The sequence below is a fragment of the Amblyraja radiata genome, chromosome 4 (genome assembly GCF_010909765.2).
Source record: "Amblyraja radiata isolate CabotCenter1 chromosome 4, sAmbRad1.1.pri, whole genome shotgun sequence".
Taxonomy (NCBI): Eukaryota; Metazoa; Chordata; class Chondrichthyes; order Rajiformes; family Rajidae; genus Amblyraja; species Amblyraja radiata.
The window spans coordinates 36,136,364-36,158,602 of NC_045959.1; the positions used below are offsets into that span (position 1 = coordinate 36,136,364).

The 22,239-nt window shown below is 41.8% G+C and overlaps 1 protein-coding gene across 1 annotated transcript in view; it reads left to right on the forward strand.

Annotated features, from left to right (window-relative positions):
* Positions 1 to 22,239, forward strand: part of csmd3 (CUB and Sushi multiple domains 3) — a 751,933-nt gene that overhangs the window by 637,861 nt on the left and 91,833 nt on the right. Inside the window, 4 exon segments of the mRNA XM_033020379.1 lie at positions 2,334 to 2,507; positions 4,777 to 4,962; positions 5,412 to 5,585; positions 16,754 to 16,936. Of these exon segments, the coding sequence (XP_032876270.1) occupies positions 2,334 to 2,507; positions 4,777 to 4,962; positions 5,412 to 5,585; positions 16,754 to 16,936 (717 nt within the window).

Consider the following 22,239-nt stretch of genomic DNA (forward strand, 5'->3'; position numbering starts at 1 on the left):
AGGACAAATGGCCTACCCCTGCACCTATTATCTATTGTTTATAAGCGCAGGTAGATTAGAGTATAGCTTTATAAATAATTGATTTGTGAATAAATCAATAGCTTTGTGATGAGAGGGATAGGTTTTTTACACAGAGGGTGGTGAGTGCCACAAAAATGCTGCTGGGGTTGGTGATGCAGGAAGAAATGATAGTTGTGTTTAGGAGACTTTTGGATAGGCACATGGACATGCAGGCCATAGAGGGATATGGATTCTGTGCAGTCATTATGTGCTGAAGGGCCTGTTGCTATGTTCTATATTCTATTTGGAAACATGGTGATTTGCAGAAGGAATGACAAGTTGGTTATTTGTAACATTCCCTATACATTTAAATTTATGCCATTGGTGCAGATTGGAGCCCCAAATTTAATGTATATCCTCATTTTGTTACAAACATTTTATAGCAGCAAAGCTGAAACTATTATTAGTGTTGCACATGGACAATGAATGATTGAAATGGTACCATATCCTTTCTGGCCTCAGTTGTAACAGTACTCTTCAGTACAAGGATAGGCAATTGTTTGCAACAGGTACCTACAACTAATGAGCTGTTTTAAGTCCGGGGAGATTGGTTTTCTGTGGTGTGTGGTCTTGAAATCACAGTTCATCTTTAATCTAGCTACTCGTGGCTTTGTGTATATGACAGAAAAGTGGTTGTTATTATTATTGATTCCAACAGCCTGGATTACTGGACTGATTTTGAATCTTATCATGCCTGTCAGAGAGTGTAATCAATTAAGTAAACATGGAATTAAAATTTGCAAGTTCATTGTAAACAAAAGTCCATTTGGGATCATTCATACACTTCAGAAAAGAAAATCTTCTGTATTTACTCAGATTCATGTGATACAAAACCCTCAGTAATCTGGTTGACCGCTAACTGCACATTGTAATGGACTACGCTGCACAGTGAAGTGGAAAATAAACTCTAGTTTGCAATGAATAGAGGATAGAAGTAGTGAGAATGCATAGGTGGATGGGAAGTAGCAATCTAACAGCTTGTAGTTTGCTGCACATCTCTTGTGTTACTGCCATTTCAACTTTAATTGTCTGTTCTTTTTGGGATTCAGAATAGGCAAAGGAATATTAGATCTTCTGGCTGCAGATTGTTTGTGTTCTTCAATGAACCCAGTGGAACTAATGTACATATTTACAAAACTTTTGTGTTATTGTATCCCTCACCAAATATTTCAATTCGCCTACTGGTTATCACAACTTTTCAAATTACCCTCTTCTGCTTGCCCATTATTTTCCTTAAATGTTCTTAACCGTGCCTTAGGGCGGCATGATGACATAGCCGACAGCACCTGAGTCCGGGTTTGATCCCAGCTACAGTTAATTGACTGTACAGAGTTTGTACTTTCTCCCCATGACCTGCGTGGTTTTTCTCCGAGAACTTTGGTTTCCTCTCACACTGCAAAGACGTACACGTTTGTAGATTAGTTGACTTGGAGTAAATGTAAAAATGGTCCCTAGTGTAGGATAGTGTTAATGTGTGTGGGGATTGCAGGTCGGTACGGACTCGATGGGCCGAAGGGCCTGTTTTCGCGCTGTATCTCTATAAAGAAACTCCCCCAGTCCTGATCCTGAGGACTGGGGGATTCCCTGTTCACCTAACATTCACACTGATGCTTTTTAAAAATAATTAGGAATTCTGATTATTGCTCTGGAAGGCCTCTGTCACACTTATCTTACAAAAGGATTATGTATTATTGAGGTGGAGGGAAAAAAACGATGACCAGAAGTGTCAAGAACTTACTGATAAATAGATATTATGAATCATTTCTTATGTTTATATGTTCAAGAATAATAAATGTGTTTTAAAAAACATAAAAATATGACCTGCTTATTCCTGCACAGCTGATTACTATTCCCTCCTTTCTCATCCTGGTCCAATTGCTTCCCTTTCCACCAGTGAAGTCTACCAAATGCTAACTTTCCTCTGGTCACTTTTATATGAAAAGGCCTTACTGTGCTTCAAAAAAAATGGTGTTGTTGATTTTGTGAGTGTAACACCTGAAAAAAACAGGATGCAAAAATGGATATAAGAACGTCATATAACCAATTTAGTGTTCGGCTCAGTCAAATAACTCTTCCTTAACTGGTTAGAAGGGGCATTTTCTCCTTTGCTCTGGTGGATGATCAGTATTTTGGATGGCGAGGTTATGGTCAATGCTGAGAGATAGTCACGGAGAACTATTATTTCTCGAACTCATTCTGTGCACATTTAGGTAGTTTTAAAGTTAAGTTAGATTTATAAGAATTTCAGATTGTTGGTCATGTATTTCTTCTAGCAATCAGTTGTGGTCATCCTGGAAGTTCAATTTATGGGAAAACCTCCGGAAATGTTTTCAACCTCAATGATGTTGTAACATTTTCTTGCAACACTGGATATGTGATGGATGGGTCAGCCAGATCTCAGTGTCAGACGAACAGGCAATGGAGCTGGCCGATACCCACATGTAGAGGTAGGTGTAAATTTTTATCTGAAACTGAAATAAATTGTATGCATGAAGAAAGCAAAAATTGATAGTAACTGGCATTGTTATGGGCTAAATATACTTTTATGTGAATTTGACTGATGCATTAAGCTGCATCTTTTAATATTAGTGAATTCTAGTTTGCCATAATACGTAAAGCTTTATCAAGTTGAGTAAGAAATGCTAATACTCAGGCAGAAGCTCTGGGGAACTGGTATAAACAGTAGAGAATCACAAAATTCTCAAGATAGACATGATGTAAAGGCAAAAATCCCCTTCAAACATCTGAGATAACTGTGGAAGGATCTGAATGGGAAGAATGTCTACATCTCAAGAATTTGAAATAAAATGTGTTCTAGTTAATGTGTAGGATAGAACTGCAGATACTAGTTTAAATCAAAGATAGGCACAAAAAGCTGGGGTAACTCAGCGGGACAGGCAGCATCTCTGGAGAGAAGGAATGGGTGACATTTCAGGTTGAGACCCTTCTTCAGACTGGTTAGGGATAAAGGAAACAAGAGATATAGTCGATGATGTAGAGAGATAAAGAACAATGAATGAAAGATATGCAATAAAGTAACTGATAAACGAAACAGGCCATTGTAAGTTGTTTGTTAGATGAAAACGAGAAGCTATTGCGACTTAGGTGGGGGAGGGACAGAGATAGAGTATAGTGTAGATTCAGGGCTTCAGCAACTGGTGTAGGAAGCACCCACTATTCAATTCTACACCATTATGACATCTGAATGTATTACATTCTGTGCACATGTTGTTTTTTTCTGATGTGGAAAAATCCATGTTACAGACATTAACACAAACATAAAGCTATATCTATTATTTGGTCAATTTTGATTGAGATGTTTTTAGATGTAATTTGTCTTGTGCCAGACGAGTAGAATTAAATGAAGAATGTTCTTTACGTATCACAATATTATTTGATACAACAGCAAATATGGACTATCTAATTAAAAGTGTAGGCGGTTATGTTATTACACACAAATATGAGCATTTATTTTATTCTTTAGTCAGAGGGCGGTGAATCTGTGGAATTCTTTGCCACAAAAGGCTGTGGAGGCCAAGTCAATGGATATTTTTAAGGCAGAGATAAATAGATTCTTGATTCGTACAGGTGTCAGGGGTTATGGTGGAGGAGGCAGGAGAAGGGGGGGGTTAGGAGGGAGAGATAGATCAGCCATGATTGAATGGCGGAGCTGACTTGATGGGTCATATGGCCTAATTCCTTTCCTATCACTTATGACCTTATTCATGCAAACATATAATTTAGAAGAAGATGATGGCCAATTGACCCCTTGGTCATTTAAATAGATTGTGGGTTGTCTGAGTGTAAACTCGGACCAACATTCCTTTCTTCATAAGCTGTGATTTGATTTTTCAGAGCATATGCCTTGTTCTTACTTGTGAGGGGAATAGAAGTATTGTAAATTCAAGGATGAGTGGACCATTAATCTTTTCACCACCAACTCCCATCCCACCCTTTCCACCGCCTGCACAAATAAATTATCATGGACAATAAATTACAGGAAGATATTGTTCAAATTCTCAATTATATGCCTCTGGTGAATAAATTATTTTAGAAATGGTAGTTCTAGAAATGAAATTTCAGCTCCACGGACTAGACAAATAATGTTTACCTCACAACCTCTAATTTATAGATGAGATACTTCTGTAATTGGGGAAATTGAGACTACCCACTGATATCACATAAAGAAGCGTAACATGGCCATGCAAAGAATTGGAAGCATAGTCTTTACTTTTTGGACTTGGAATAAAAGGCAAATACATTTCTGCAAAGATATTGCTCACAAATAATCAACAACTTCTGTTACTCATAATTTGTATGTGTAAACTTGCCACAGTAGAAAAATTAGATATACAGATATCCTTCACTCTGATGTTTTTCAAATAAGCACATATTAAATTACAATTGTTCACCCTTATGTAATCAGCAGCTTTCCACACTGTATATTTACAGTACATTAAATTATCGTGTTACTAGTATTTAAATGGATCTTTCCTTCCAATGGAATAAAGATTCCCCTGAACATACAAGGCACTACAAAAATTTACATGATAGATTACATTTCGTGGATCACGTCTAATTGAACCGTTTACTATGTTTTTAAGTCACAAGTGAATGATTGGTTAACATTTAATAGTGTTCTGAATGTAAAATCATGGATGTACTCAGAAATTTAAAACCATTTTTGACTCGCTGCACTTTTTTTTAATTTGTTAGTGGTGAACTGCTCTGATCCTGGAATTCCTGCAAATTCCATTCGGGAAAGTAAGATAGAACATGGAAATTTCACCTTTGGCTCCTTGGTATTTTATGACTGTAACCCTGGATATTTCTTGTTTGGATCTTCTGTGCTGACGTGTCAGTCCAATGGGTACTGGGATAAGCCCTTACCTGAATGTTCTAGTAAGCATTTTTTATTGACTGCATTTATCTTATTGAATGTTTGGATTTTCTCTATTCACTCGCCAATCCAGTCAGTACTGGGATAATCATTTAACTGAAAATATTAATGACATTAATTTTATATAACATGTTTATTTCTGATCATATATTTATGTTGTTTATGTTTTGAACATTAAAACTTAGAAATACCTATTGGCAGCATTAGCTGATAAACATTTAATACATTCATACATGATTTATTTAATCGACTATTTGAGGGCATGCTTAATTGATCAATTTTTAATGTTGACAGATGTGAGAACCATTCGTAAGCCTGATTCATGAACAATTTATAGGGTGAAATCTTTCATATTTCAGCAACACAATCTTCTTGTGATTTGAGATTAAATGTTAATTATGCATAAAGGACCATGGGTAACATGGATCATCATCTGATATCTTTCACATAGTGGTTGATTGTGGACATCCTGGTATTCCACCAAATGCAATTTTGACTGGAGATAAATACACATTCGGAGCAACTATTCACTACTCTTGTGTTGGGAAAAGACTGCTTATTGGTTCATCATTGCGTACCTGCCAGAAGAATGGAGATTGGAGTGGCTCCATGCCTCACTGTACTGGTATGACTTATATATTTACTAGCTACCAATGTTAAAAGGAACTGCAACGCTGAACTTGAATCAATTCAGACACAAAGAACTGCAAATACTGATTGACCAAAAAAGTGACAAAAAGTGCTGGAGTAACCAGTAGGTCAGGCAGCATCTCCGGAGATCGTGGATCGGTGACGTTTTGGGTCAGGAGCATTTTTTCAGTCCCGACCCAAAATGTTGCCTATCCATGTTGTCCAGAGATGCTGTCTGACCCGTTGAGTTCCTTCAGCACTTTGTGTCTTTTCCAGAATTAATTCTGCCTCAATTTACTCAATACATTTGGCTTGTTATATTTTTAACTGTCTTTATGATTTTTGAAAGAGCAGGATGGGTGTTTTGGGGTTTGATAATAGAGCAATTTATATGGCCAAGAATTAACAATGTGAAATAAAGTTTAAAGCTAATTTAATATAATTGGGTAAAGGGGAATTGCCTAACTTTGTTCCAAGTATTCAAGTTTGTTCCAAGTATTCAAGTATATATAATTCATCTACCCTAAATAACAACATAGACTGCCAGGAAAATATTTCAATAAAATATTAGTTTGCAAATAAATACTACTGCTTGATAAATTAAATATTGAAGATTGTGTTTAATTCAGGCATCCCTATACCACTGCTGGCAATCTTGTGGCACAGATCATTTTGAGAGGTTTTGGCATCAACAATCTATTTACCATATTTAATAGTTATTACAAGTGGCAATTTTTGGATTTTTTTGTAAAAGCAATTATGTTCAGTCCAAAAAGGCAATTTCTTCTGATGGTTTATCAGGGTAACAATATTGCTGTTCATCAGATAAATGAACGGATTTCATTAAATCAAAGTGTATTACATACCTTTTGCCTTGTGTTAATTTCAGAATAGTTTTTGTTTGAAAAATCATAAGAAAGATCTGCTTGAATAGTGAAAGAACAAGCAAGCACCATAATATGTTTCCATCATGAATCTGAGAAAATAAAATCACTTAATTTCTCTCTTATATAGGCGATCATTTAAAAAAAATTCTGGATCCTCCTACGTAACAAAACATAATGTCTACATCTAGCCTATTAAGGGCCGATTGGCCTACTCTAACTCCTGTCCCTGATGTTCTTAGGTTCTTACGACTTCTTTGGTGCTTGCACTACTGGGTTTCCTGAATGGTAACATTCACCCATTCCCGCCCATAGGTGTTGGCTGTAATAAGATTACTTGTTATTTCAGAAATCAATATAATTTACATGCATTTTCACAATCTCCCTGCGTAAACCTTTCCATCCCAGGTTCAGCCCCCCAGAAACTATCTACATTATCCACATCAGTAATCTTTCATAATTTTTTTTTTACCTAACAGGATGGTGAATCTGTGGAATTCATTGCAACAGAAGGCTGTGGAGGCCAAGTCAATGGATACTATTAAGGCAGAGATAGATAGGTTCTTGATCAGAATGGGTGTGAGGGGTTATGGGGAGAATGCAGGAGAATGGGGTTAGGAGGGAGAGATTGATCAGCTATAATTGAATGACGGAATAGACTTGATGGGCCGAATGGCATAATTCTGCTTCTACCACTATGAATTGATGAACACAGCTCAGGTGGCGCCACGGTAGAGTTGCGGCCTTACAGTGCTTGCAATGCCAGAGACCCGGGTTCGATCCCATCTACGGGTGCTGTCTGTACGGAGTTTGTACGTTCTCCCTGTGATCACATGGGTTTTCTCCGAGATCTTCGGTTTCCTCCCACGCTCCAAGGATGTAAAGGTATGTAGGTTGATCGGTTTTGTATGAATGTAAATTGTCCCTAGTGTGTGTAGGATAGTGTTAATGTGCGGGGATCACTGGTCGGTGCAGACTCGGTGGGCCAAAGCGCCTGTTTCCGTGCTGTATCTGTAAACTAAACTAAACTAAACTAAATGGACATACTTACATTTCTTAACAACCTCTCACTTTGAATTCAGTTTCCTAGAATAATGTTTGCTCTAAATCTTTGTATCATTTTAAAAGGAATAAATCCCCCTCTCTGATTAAGGTACCAGTACTGGTTTGGAGGTACTGGAGGATTCTAATCTCAACCCGGTCTAAACTCTTTGTGCAAAGTCATTGGACTCCACACACGGATATTAATGTTATGATGAATTATAATGTTAAAATTACCAATATCATAGTCCCAAATGCATTTGTGTTTGCAAAGATTTATGGAGGGGGTGAGGGAGGTTAAATGCAGGCAATGGTCACCAAACTGCTGCTTCTTATCAGCAAGAATTAGCCCATAGAAGATTTTAGTATCCGGAGGCCGGTTCTCTGGTAGGAGAAGTCAGGTACGGGGTACTGATTGTGGATGATCAGCCATGATCACATTGAATGGCAGTGCTGGCTTGAAGGGCCGAATGGCTTACTCCTGCACCTATTGTCTATTGTCTACAGTCACAAAAAAAATTAAAGTCAGGCCAGCAATGAAAGGTGTCCAATTATTATGATTTTCCTGCATTTTCTTCAAATCTCAAAACACTACTTCTTCATTTATCTCATTTCCTTTCAAAAGGAATTACTGAAATTTCCTTCCATCATCCCTTCTGTGTATTCATCCCTTTTGCATATATCATCGGTGTGTGTGTGTGTGTCTCTAAAGCTCACAAATTGAACATAATTGCAGATAGTAATTCTTCTTTAGTTGCCAGCACCACAGTACAAAAGGTAGTCCATACTCTACTCCCAATATTCAATTCCACTGCCCTCTAATGATGTCGAACAACAGTAGCTGATTCCATAACACCAGGATTGCTGCGACTGTAATGATCTAATGCCTTTGTGTTGGATGGTGATTTTACCCTGCCATTACCACCCATCATCCACCCCCGTTCTTTGGAAGCATTATTCCATTTTCATTAAATCGCATGTTTGTTGTAAAACTGCTGAAAGAATAGCAACCTGCTTTCACACCACCGTGATTTCAGTGTCTTTATTTCATCATTCCATGACAAAATCAAACTGACAAGCAAAGTTAGAATTAAAGTGTTTTTATTTTTTGTACAATTGCAAGTATATCTGCATGTCAGGACCAACTTTTATATATGTAGATTTTCTTTGAAGTTGCAAGAGTACTTTTTTTTCGAGAATATAAAAGCTTAAGGCTACAGGTTGAGATTCCTGAGACAGTTTGACTTGCTTTGTTTGTCTAAATATCTTGACTTGACGCAGTGATGTTGGCAGCTCCCCTTTGCTAGTATATTTGCAGACATAAAATTACTCATCTTATGTTAGACTCCAGTAATCTATCACAATAAGAACATCTTATACCTAAATCCTTCCAACATTTTCCAGTTATCAATTACAATGATGCAAATCATATCATTTTACCGAAGAGAGCTTGTTACCACCAAAAATGCTGTCTTTTTTTTTGTACTGAAAAGCACAGATTACTATTGAAACTGACCATTTAACTTCAGGTAGCCCTTGCTCTCTCTCTTCATCTCCCCACACCCCCCCCCCCCCCCTTCCCAGTTCTCCCACTAGTCCCACTGTCTCCGCCTACATTCTTTCTTTGTCCTATCCCCTTCCCTTTCTTTCAGACCCTCAGTCTGAAGAAGGGTCTCGACCCGAAACGTCGCCAATTCCTTCTCTCCATTGATGCTGCCTCACCCGCTGAGTTCCTCCAGCATTTTGTGTCGACCTACTGACCATTTGGAAACCTGTCAAGGATAATTCAGATGAATGTAAATGTCCTGAATATATGTAGCATAATAGTACACATCTAAGGGGCGGCACAGTGGTGCAGTTGGTAGAGCTACTGTCTCACAGCGCCAGAAATGTGGATTAGATCTTGACCTCGGGTGCTGTCTATGCTGAATTTGCACATACTCCCTGTGACCACATGCGTTTCCTCCAGGTGCTCTGTTGTATTCGAGGGCTAAATAATTCACAAACTACACTTGGTGTCCAGAACCCGAAGTGTATTTATTACAAGCCAAACATGTCTGCTGCTAAAGCCCTGCAGATCTCCCAGGGACCCTCCCTGAGGAAACATTCATTTCGAGACAGAGCCCTATAGTGGTGACTCCAGGACACAACACTTTTCCCTCCTTGTAAATGAAGGTGATCATATAAGTCCAGGTATCCACCCAAATATGTCCATTTGCAATCAGTCCAAAATAACTGCTCAGTGAACATAACGTTTATGGCTTCACAGCTGATAATCGTGCAGATAGTGAGGTCTCCTCTTCTGTCGCTGAGAGCGTCGAGCGGGAATAGACTGCTCTGTTGTATGCTCTGCTGTATGGTGACCACAATCACTGTCTTGACTGGATAATGGGAAAAGAAAAGTGTCCAATTTGTCTCCTTCCTGTCCCTGTCTACTTGCAATTAGACGCCTCGCGTTCCATCTGGTGTCATCTTGAACGAGGTTCATCATTTCCGCCCTCGCTTTTGTGTCTGGATTTGAGTCCAATGATGGTTGAAGAGCATTCAGTTTTGTGCGCAGGTTTTGCCCTATCAGCTCTGCTGCCGTTTTCCCAGTCAGCGTGTGTGGTGTGGATCTGTAGGATCGGAGGAGAATGATGGGGCAGAGAGGGTTAAACCATCCCATCCTCGTCGCCAGATGCTGTATTCGAGGCCTAAATAATTTGCAAACTACACTTGGTGTCCAGAACCCGAAGTGTATTTATTACAAGCCAAACATGGCTGCTGCTAAAGCTCTGCAGATCTCCCAGGGACCCTCCCAGAGGAAGCATTCATTTTGAGACAGAGCCCTCTAGTGGTGACTCCAAGACACAATATGCTCCAGTTTCCTCCCACATCTCAAAGACACATGAGTTTGTAGGTTAATTGGTCTCTGTAAAATTTCCCCTAATGTGTAATGCATGGGGTAACATAGAATTAGTGTGAGCAGGTGATCAGTGAACAAAATTTTGTTCAGACCAAAAGGTCTGAATGACAAATAAAGGAATCTAATCTAATCTAATCTAATCTAAATCAGTGATCAGCATTAACTTGGTGGGCTGAAGGGCCGATTTCCATGTTGTATCTCAAAACTTAACTAAAAAATATTTAAAGCAAGGCTTTGAGGTGGAGTGGCTGTTGTTATGTTGCAATCAATGGGCAAAACTGAGATTCACAAGTAGATACACAGCCAATAGCCAATTCACTATCGTTGAATTGGCTAAAGCATATCTCAACCAAAAAATCTAGAGAATTACTGGCATATATTCCCCATCTCTGATTACTTTTATTGGTTAATTTAGTTTAGAGAAACAGTGTGAAGACGGGCTCTTTGACCCACCGAGGCCCCACCGACCAGTAATCACCCGTACACTTGTTCAACACTACATACTGGGGGCAATTTATAGAAGCCAATTAACCTACAAGCCCTGGTGTCTTTGGAATGTGGGAGGAAACTAGAGCACCCGAGAAAACCCACACAGTCACCGCGAGAACGTGCAAACTCCATAAAGTCAGGATCAAACCCGGGTACCGGCGATGTAAGGCAGCAACTCTACCGTTGCGCTACTGTACCGCCAAAATTATATCTTGCTATTTTTTCCTCTAAATTGCATATTTTGGAAAAGTTGTTTTTAAAGCAAGATATATTTGTGGAGTGTAGAAACAACGCACATATGAAAAGGAGTTAAATTCTAAATTAATTATATTTCATAAATTCATAAGTTCCAGGAACGGAATTAGGCCAAATGGCCCATCAAGTCTACTTCGCCATTCATCATGGCTGATCTATCTCTCTCTCTCAACCCCTTTCTCCTCCCTTCTCCCCATCACCCCTGACACCCTTACCAATCAAGAATAGTAAGATTAAATGAGAACTTACCAGTTTGAAGTTTGATCTTTATTTTATGAGGAGTTACGATGAGGGATTACGTGAAGAGCCCGCCAGCACGCATGCGCCTCAATCTTCAAAGCAGTGGTGTGAAGTCACAGACAGGAAACATTGACCTGAGAATAGAAAGATTCGAGAAACTAGAACTACCAGCTGAGTTTTATGAGGAGGGGTTGGGAGCGGAGGGCACATAATCCCTCATCGTAACTACTCATAAAATAAAGATCATACTTCAAACTGGTAAGTTCTCGTTTAATCTTACTATTTTACTTCGGAGTCACGTGAGTGACTACGTGAAGATTTTAAAGCTCTGTGACTTCATGCCGTGGAACGAGTCCATGCGTCACACACTACATCAATTTACCAAGGATGAGTAAACATAATCATGCATTCAGACATGTCATAGATGTAGACATGCTGATGCTCTTCTATGAACCAATAATCACAATAGTAACCCCTGTCATCCAGGAGGAACTATAGACAGAACTAAATGAGTTGGCAAATACCCACGGACTGGCAATGGGTTTGTACAATGTATTAAAAGATTGTTCGTTTGGCCACCCTGGAGACACTAGGGTGTGGTAGCGTAGAACGTCCATACCCCTACCGCTGAACTGTTATAGCCGTGGTGGAGTGAGATTCTAAAGTCAGTCACTCCTGCATAAGCCAGAACCCGTTTAACCTGGAGATGGTCTATACTGATACCTTCTATGAGGTTTATGTAACTGACAACATTGATAGATCTGTGCCCCTAAGGCTCTATGTGACCTAACGTATAGTAGTAGATGACCACACGTAACCGAAGGTCCATGGGGTATGCCCAAACTGTAGTTACAGACCTGATGCGCCTGGTCTGCACTGCTTGACTAAGCCACACACATAAATAGTTATTTGTCTGCAGCTGTAACCATGCTGACCAGTCACGCTATGCAATGACTGGACCCTATGCGCTGACCCAGTGCCATGAGCCTAACCACTTTAAGTGAGTTAGGCCAAGGACAAGGATGAACCCGGGGCCCACTGGCAAGCGGCATCAGCACAATGTGAACATTCCATATCTCTGAGTGCCTAAGCCTGGGAGGTTTGAGTTGAAGATACCCTTCATGAATCTGGATATCAGAGGGTGAGACCCAACAGGGTGTGTCCTGCTTCTAGCAGAATATGATGAGAAAGCACATTTGGCACAGATAATGGTACTGTAACTAATTATGTCAAAGACCCCATTCGAAAATGAACTCCCAGTCGTCAGTATCCGTGCTGTATATATGTCTCCGAATTAATTATCATGCATAGGACGGTTTCCCCAGTCACGGCTGAGCCAGCAACTCTATGTTAGAATTAACCAAATAAGGTTCTTATATGATTCCCAACATTAGCGGGAACCATGCCTGCATATATCTATAAAATATATCTACTGGTGATAGAGCCTGGATGCAACATCTCGATCTAGTGTTCCATAAGTCATCAAGTCATTAAAATACTAGTGATCCTTCATCTATTCTGATTTTGACATTGATTTAACATGATGCTACACTCGTGTCAAAAGAGGTTAGATAAAACATTCCTGGCTACCTACACTTGATTGCACCCAAGTGATTAACCTATGATACCACCAAAGCATACGAGTTTGGACTTGAACATGCTGATTAAGCATATACGCACAACCCTTAACCCATAGCATGCACCTAGTGTCTAAAGGTAGCTGATACTATAGAACTGAAGAATAGGTATTTCATGCAAATCCCATCACCTCCGTGAGTAGAGATGGTATTAGTAATTTCACATATTTAAGCCCTCGCATCTGTTTGTAATATAACTGAAGATTAGTTGACGAAAATTTAAGTGGAGCAATGCTGAATACTGTTCATCCACCATAGTGACTTTCATGGAGGTAAATAACGAGACCTACTTACCAGTGTCTCTAACTCCAGGTCCCTTACCTTACTGGAGTTCTAGCAAAATTTCATTCACAGACTCTGTCCATGTTATCATTCCCATTAGATCGCTCACGCTGTCGGCCAAATTCTCTTCTAGTGGCTAGTCCGTCACCGACGGAGCAGCAATTGTAGAGGCAAAGCACCATTTTCTCTCATGCTACCATCGTGCATTATGCATTAAGAATGGGACCCCGGCACAGTCATATTCCGTTCCTGTTTGGAGTCAATCCATACTAACCTTAAGCACTCTTTTAGAGTGGAAGTAATTTCACCTGAATCCGTTGTCACCATCTGCCTCCTCAACTTGTCTGTGCATGCTTTTGTACGCACCATGTTTTGCGACTCCATCTCCCATGGTCTTATAATATATATGGCTCCATCTTCATCCTTTATACATCTGATTAAGAGGACTTATGCAGTGAACCAGGTGTGCCTCAGGCATGTTTGCATGTATTTTAGCACCATCTCCATCACTGCGCTCAACCCAGTGGGAGGAATGGCAACCCTGAACCAGGCGTTGCTTCCGGCACATGTGCATACACCTGTAGCACTCTCTCTAGCACTCCGTCCTTTGAGTGGGAGGAACTTGCAACCCTGAACCAGTAGCTGCTGCCTGACATGCCTTTAGATGGAGCGTTCTTTGACTGCGACGAATCCCAATCTTGCCTGACATAGATGCCCAAGCCTTGGCACTCACTCTGAGTTGGGTTTGTCTGGTTGCTTCCTTCAGCAGCCGTCAGGACTAGCTGTGCAAATCGATGCTCTGTTGGTATCCTCATTCCCCAAACAGGTTGCACGTGCTAGTGACCCCAAATCCTGTTCCTTTCCGATGCTAACGCAGTATATAGAGAAGGACTGGGATGCCTCTGGCCCCCGTACGTCAGACATAGTGGGAGAATGCTGGACACAAACCTGCCAGTTATTTGTCATGGGTGAAGACATTTACCTGAATGAAGACGCCCCTCCCAGTTAACGAGAGATTTGATCACTTAATTGATATTGGCAATTTGGGGAAGAATCTTCCACAGTCCCTTAATGAGCGGATTAACCATGACGCCACCATGTATAGCTCGCACAGGTGACTGATAATTAAAGCTCAACAAGGCTTTCCAAGCCAGTGATTAAAAGTGACAATAATCCTCTCTTGGTATAATAGTGATGACGTGACCTAGTGGCAACTAAATAAATGCCCACCCTGATAGCCATACTTGAGAAGAATACACTATAACTAGATCACACAACCTATGTTACGGAACCCAGACTCACGTACCTGCGTAGATACCGGTGGTCTTATGGTAAACCCAAAAGCCCCTGATGTAGGTCTCATTCCCATCCTTGATTTGGAGGGTAGAACTGCTGAGGTGCGTGGATAGTATATTTCCCCTGAAGGCCAGCTTGGGGCTAGGCCTGACCCTCTGCCCACAGAATCAGTTCCCTGGCTGCTACCAGCTTTAGAACTACTGCCATAGGAGAATTAAGGGTGATGTAGTCGTTAGTAATGTGTGGGGGTCTCTGGTCCCCCCCCCCCCCCCCCGGGGTATACTGGACTCTAATGTAGAATGTGCCCTGAAATTAAAATACCTCTGACACACTTCCAGTGTTGGGGCCAGACACACACTGACCCTATGCACTCCTTTCCACAGAGGGCAGATTTGAAAGCAGCCCTGAAAACAGGCGCTGCCGTAGTCCCCCGAGGACCTGCGCTGATATGGCCCTGATTCATGGACCATATCAGGATGTGTAGAATGTCCATAATGACGGAGGGGAACCCTCCAGGCTGGCCTCGTCCAGCCCAGGCCCCTCTGACTCCGTATAGTTGCCCTCCTTATGGGCTGCCGAAGTCGGGGTCGCTGACTGTACTGTCAGTGAGTCGGGTAGTAAACCCGACAACCACCGGCTAACTCGCTCTACCACGGAGCGTAGCCGGCATTACCCGCAGTCTAATTACCCCGCGGCCCGACTTGAAACCTCGGGAGTCGCTGACCCTACTATCAGCGAGTCGGGAACATGGACCCGACGGCTGCCACCCGCGGTCTAAAAGAACCCCACGGCCCGAAATTTAAACACCTTGGAAGTCGCTCCCGCGGCCCGAATTTAAAACACCTCGGGAGTCGCTCCCGCGGCCCAAAATTAAAATGCCTCGGAAGTTGCTCCCGCGGCCCGAAATCAACATTTCTTGGGAGACGCTGACCACACTGTCAGCGACTCGAGCAGCAAACCCGACGGCCACCCGCTACCGGCATCCCCGCGGTGGAATTGGTACCCCGCGGTCCGACCGGGTTACCGTTGTAATATCCCACAGGAAACTCTGCGAGAAGAGTTTCCTGGAACAAGGACAACCTAAGAAGTAAGTTTAAACTTACCTGTAGGATTTTAAACTTACCGGTGCAGGAGCTGCGCGCCTGTCCAACCGCTCGCTGCGCCATGCGTTAGACGTAATGACGTGCATGCGTGCTGGCGGGCTTTTCACGTAGTCACTCACGTGACTCCGAAGTAAAATCTGCCAATCTCCACCTTAAAAAATATCCATTGACTTGGTCTCCACTGCCGTCTGCGGCAATTCATTCTACAGATTCACCACCCTCAGAGTAAATAAATTCCTTCTCTTCTTCTTTCTAAAGGTGCATCTTTTTATGCTGCGGCTATGACCTCTGGTCCTAGACTCTCCCATTAATGGAAACATCGTCTCCACATTCACTCTATCCAGGCCTTTCACTATTCAGTAAATTTCAATGAGGTCGTCCCTTATCATCCTAAGCTCCAGAGAGTAGAAGCCCAGTGCCTTCAAATGCACATCATCTGTTATCCCACTCATTCCTGGGATCATTCCTCTGGACCCTCTCCACTGTCAGCACATCCTTCATCAGATAAGGGGACCAAAACATAAATGTTGTCAAACATATAATGTTATTAAAATGGAATACATTGGCAGGGCCATATATCCAAGAGTTAATAGTGTTTAGTTGTCACATGTGTAGTGACAATAGAACAATGAAATTATCACTTGCAGCAGCATAACAGTCTGTAAACACAATACACATAGACAATACATTATGACGAAAATGTCAATAGATTAACAACACCTACTACTAGGATGAATTGTAATTAAGAATTGCCATGTATTCTCACCAGGCCTATGTTATACTAATGTACAATTGGGTGTTGGATTGTGTGAGAATAACTCCCAATATGTATGAAACAGACACAAAATTCCGGAGTAACTCAGCAGGACAGGCAACATCTCTGGAGAACAGGAATAGATCTATATGTATGCATAGCTACAGGAAGTGAACAATAGGGAGCAAAATCTGTGACAGGTTTAGTTTGCTTATTGGTAAATATTATATTTTTCGTCACAAGGATTTCCTAATGTTGGATTTATGTCCTTTTGCAGGGGATACTGTCGGAACTTGTGGTGACCCTGGCATTCCAACACATGGGTCAAGAGAGAAGAGCGAATTCAGGGTTAAAGGCATTGTGCGCATTTCTTGTCTAACGGGATATGTTTTAAATGGCTCCCCTGAACGAGTTTGCCTTTCCAACGGCTCCTGGTCTGGCAAGCAGCCAGAGTGTAAAGGTAAGCGAGACCCCTTCAATGAATTCTTCCAATTAATTGTAGTGCTTTCCATGTTCAAACAAGAAGTGCAAAGTAAGGAAGGGGATCAGATTACTAAATAAAATACTAAATTGTTGTATTGGAAACTTTCAACCAGAATCCCAATAATCATGAGAAGCCAACTTCAAGGGGTAAGACATCCAAATAACATCATGAAGGAAACAAATCTTATAACCAAGTCCTCTATTCACTGTCTGCTTTGTTTAATTGTCTACATCTACTGCTTCAGAATAATTTGCGACTGGCTGGCTCTTGTTGAAGCTAAAACAACCAGTTCTGAGACCTCCTAGATCAGGGGTTCCCAATTTTATTCATCCCGTTTACCCCTGGCAACTTTAATAGCATGTAACAATGTTATTTGATGTATTTATGAACAACTAATGATGAACAGATACCGGTATACCAGAACCAAACACAGTCAGTCAATATCCAGAATCAACAAATGTACCCCCTGGGGGTAAATTTACCCCAGGTTGGGAAACCTTGCCCTAGATCATGTGATTCAATGTAGGGTCCATTCCATAGCTGTCAGCAGAGCAACAAAAGGTAGTGAATATATACAAATTTCACAAAACATAGAGGCATGGACAACTGCAAATTTCAAAGGTCAGATTTTGAAGTTTTTATGAGACTGGTTTATTAATGCTTATGTTATAGATCAGACATGATCACTTTAAATGGTAGAACCATCTATGGATAAGCTGTTGTGCTCTTAGCTTGCTCCACAGAGGGAGGAGGATCTGTGGAAAAGGATGAGCTACAATGGTAACAATAATGTTTTCTGAGAGGAATGAGATCTTTGGTTACTCTTTGGTATGATTTTAAACACAAGGGATATTTTAGTCAAATTGTCTGTGACCCCCCCATATCTAAAGAGAACTATTGGTATACTACCACTCATTGGTAAGTCTTGAATTTGTGTGCACTTGCCATAAGTCTGGGGTGTGTGCAGGAAGGAACTGCAGATGCTGGTTTACACCAAAGATAGGCACAAAATGCTGCAGTAACTCAGCGAGACAGGCAGCATCTCTGGATAGAAGGAATGGGTGACGTTTCAGGTCGAGACCCTTCGTCAGAAGAAGGGTCTCGACCAGAAACATTGGCCTCGTTCAATGTTGTTATAATTTCATGGGAACCTTGCAATACCTGAACCCACACCTTTTAGCAGGCACTGATACTCACACTCAATGTTAGCAGGACAAAATAGTTAGTTGAACCTGGGGTTCATTGAATGATGGGTGCTTGAGCATCTGTCACTGCACTCAATTGATGAACTCCACATCAAGGCACTGCGATTCCCAGCATTACACAAAGGAATTGCCCCTCTCTGATCCAAATAAGCTAGATCAATGCCCGGATTGCATGAATGGGTACTCCTAATATGGAATTATTGATATTGGTTTATAATTGCCACCTATACTGCGTGCCATCCAGTCAAATCATACTGTATGTGAGTACAGTCAAGCCATGAGCAAGTACAACAGGGAAGAGAAATATACCAGAGTTCAGAATATAATGGTGCAAAATCATAGTGTTACAGCTGGAAAAAAAGTGCTGATTAAAAAAAAAATGCAAGGGCTGCAATGAAGTAGGGCAGGAGTTTGGGACTACAACTGTAGTTTATGGGAGCAGTGATCAGTAATCTGATAACAGTGTGGAAAAGCTATTCCTGAATTCCAAACGCTTTAAGCTTTTGTTTCATCTGCCTGACAAAATAGGGGTGTAGTGTGATGAATGGGGTGCAAATGGTCCTTGGCTGTTTCCTGAGGCAGCTTGAAGTGTGAATTGAGTTGATGAGAGTGGAGTCTGGTTTGTGTGATGGACTGGGCTGCATCCACAACCATCTTCAATTTTTTTGTGGCTTCGAACAGAGCAGTTGACAAACCAAGTTGTGATGTATCCCAATATGATGCTTTCAACAGTGCATCTGTAGAACTTGGTAACGTTTGTTGGAGACATGCTTCCTTAGTCTTCTGAACAAGTAGAGGTATTGGTGTACTTTCTTGGCCACAGCATTAGTGTAGTTTGTTCAGGACCTTGGAATTTATAGCTTTCGACTATCTCATCTTCCACAGTATTGATACTGACTGCGGTGGACCTTGCTTCTTGAAGTCAATTTTGACATTGAGGGAAGTGTTGATGTCTTGCCACTATGTTACTAAGCTCTCAATCTTCAATCTGAAAACTTGTAAATAAAGTTAGAACAGTATTTGGCCACACAGCCGTGAGTGTATCGGGAGCATAGTAAGGGCAAACCCACACAAAACACAAATTAGCACCTACCACCGCAAGAACCGTGAAGCAAACTGCAAATAAATTGTTTACTGGTATGGGAAGAGTCTAGACTACTCAGCCAAACCCATATACCTAGGAGTTACTCTGGACCTCACCCTAAGCTACAAAGACCATGTTCTCAAGACAAAAGCAAAGATAAGAACCAGAAACAGCATCCCGAGAAAGCTGGCCAACTCTAAATGGGGATCAGATCCAGGAACCTTCCAGAATACTGCTCTTTGCACTAAACTATTCAGCAGCCGAATACGCATACCCAGTCTGGGGAAGTTCTTCACATGCCAAGATGTTGGATCCGGTGCTAAACGCAGCATGTAGAGTCATCTCTGTTTGCCTCAACCCCACACGAGTTGACTACCTGTACCTGCTGTGTGGTATTGCACCCCCTCCAATCAGAAGAGCGGTATCCTCAAAAGTTGAATGCACCAAGCAAGAGGATGTCCCTCGTCACCCACTCTTCCAACACGTCCAGGCACCAAAGAGGTTAAAATCCAGAAATAACTTCCTACATGCAGTTCAACCCCTGGATGATAACACCCACACCTGTAGGATAGATGCTTGGGTGACACACCTACAATCAAAACCCCACACACTGACACTATACCCTGAGGAGTCCCTTCCATTGGGAGCGAAAGAGACATGGCCAGTCTGGCTCTGCCTCAACCGCCTCAGAACACGGTTCGGACGGTGCAAAGCCCTCATGCAGAAGTAGGGATATAACAATGATGGGCCAACCGAATGTGACTGCGGGGAGGCAACCCAAACTATGGAGCAATTACTTACCTGCCCCCTTCTCCCAGAGCCCTGCAAACCAGAAAATCTCAAGGTCTTCAACCCATGTGCCAGAGCCTGCGTTATGCAGTGGCTTGGGAAAGTGTAGCGACATGACCAGAAGAAGATAGTAAGGGGTTGAGAATGCATCCTTGTGGGACACCAGTATTGAGAATTATCATGGGGCAATGTTTTGTCTCCTATCCTCACTGATTGTGGTCTATGGGTCAGTAAGTCGACGATCCAGTGTCAAAAGGGGGCTGCTGATTCTTAGGTTCAGGGGTTTGGTGATGACTTTGATTGGGATTATGGTGTTGAAAGCAGAGGTATAGTCATTAATTGGAGTCTGACATAGGTGTTATTATCCAGATGTTCCAGTGATGAGCGTGGAGCCAGTCTGCCATGGACCTCAGGTGACAATAGTTAGTGGATTTGAATGGCGGGGAGGCTGGAGTTAATGCGCGCCATGACCAAACTCTTAAAGCACTTCATGATGATGGATGTCAGAGCCACTGGACAGTAGTTATTAATGAAACTCTGGTTTTCTTTGGCACTGGGATGATAATGGCCATCTTAAAGCAGGCAGGGTCCTCTGAGTGGAACATAGAGAGGTTAAAGATGTCTGCAAATACCAATGGCAGCTGCTCCACACACCTCCTGAGCACACGTCTGGATATGCCATCAGGGTCAGTTGCTTTCCATGGGTTCACTCTCAGGAAGGCTGATCTAACATCTGCGGCAGTGACCGTGGGTACAGAGCAGCCATGACTGGGAGGCAGTTGATGTCAATCCACTGGATCTTCTCTTCAATGTGAGCATAGTCTGCATTGTGCTCATCAGAGACAAATGTGTTCTTGCCAGCGATACTACCCAAACTCACTTTGTGGCCCATTATAGCATGCGAGCCTTGCTACAATCGATTGGTTATTCTGAGACACCAGCTTGGTCCAGAATTCCTTTTTGACATCTGTGAAGGTTCTGTGAAGGTTGTAAGTAGATTTCCAGCACTGCTTGGGATCGTTTGACTTGAATGCTGAAGCCTTGGACCACTTCGGTGGTGCATTTCCCGATTCAACCATGGTTTCCGGTTATAGACTCTCATATTGCTTTCTTTGGCATGCATTCCTCTCCACTTTCATTGATGAAGTCTGTGTTAACAGTAGCGTACTCATTTAGATTGGGCACCACGTCTTTGAATTTGAATGAACCCACTGACTCAAAACAGTCTAGATGAATCTCAATTGTTTCCTCAAACCAGCACTGTATGATTTTCTGCGCCAGTTTCTTTTGTTTCATTTTCTGCTTGTGTTAGGAGTAGGCGCACAGCCAGATGGTTAGATTTTAAAAATGCGGTTGGGAAATGGAGTGGTATCGCCTTTGGTGCTTGTGTAACAGTAGCCGAGGGTGTTTAGGGCTCTGTTGGGACAGGACACATGCTAATAATATTTTGGTAGAACATTCTTACACTCTTGAGGTCTCCAGTTATTATGAACAAGGCCTTGGGTACCTTTTTTTCAAGGCCAATAGTAGCAGTGTGTAGCAAGCTTAACATCAGCAAGGGGTGAGATGTAAACTGCTGTCAGGATTAACATATGGGTTAACATATGAACAGCACTTGTCGGCACTGGGCTTATACTGGCTGGAGTTTAGAAGAATGAGCGGGACCTCATTGAAACTTATCGAACAGTGAAAGGCTTGGATAGAGTGGATGCAGAGAGGGAGAGTCTAGGACTAGAGTTCATAGCCTAAGAAGGAAAGGATTTTCCTTTGAGAAGGAGATGAGGAAGAATTTCTTTAGTCAGAGGGTGGTGAATCTGTGGAATTCTTTGACATAGAAGGCTGTGGATATTTTTATGGCAGAGATAGACAGATTCTTGATTAGTACGGGTGTCACGGGTTATGGGGGGGAAGGCAGGAGAATGGGGTTAGGAGGAAAAGATAGATCAGCCATGATTGAATGGCAGAGTAGACTTGATGGTCAAAATGGCTTAATTCTGCTCCTATCACTTATGACCTCATGACCTTATGATTGCTGAAGGGAATTTCAGCTTCAGATAGTAATGACAATACTCACCATTATGGACCTGTTCCACTTGGGCAACCTAATCTGCGAGTCCAGAAGAGTGCCTTCGACCTTCAAGCTCTAGGGCACTCTCCTGGAAAGCCTCGAGCTGGATCGACCGACCACGAGCTGCATCTAC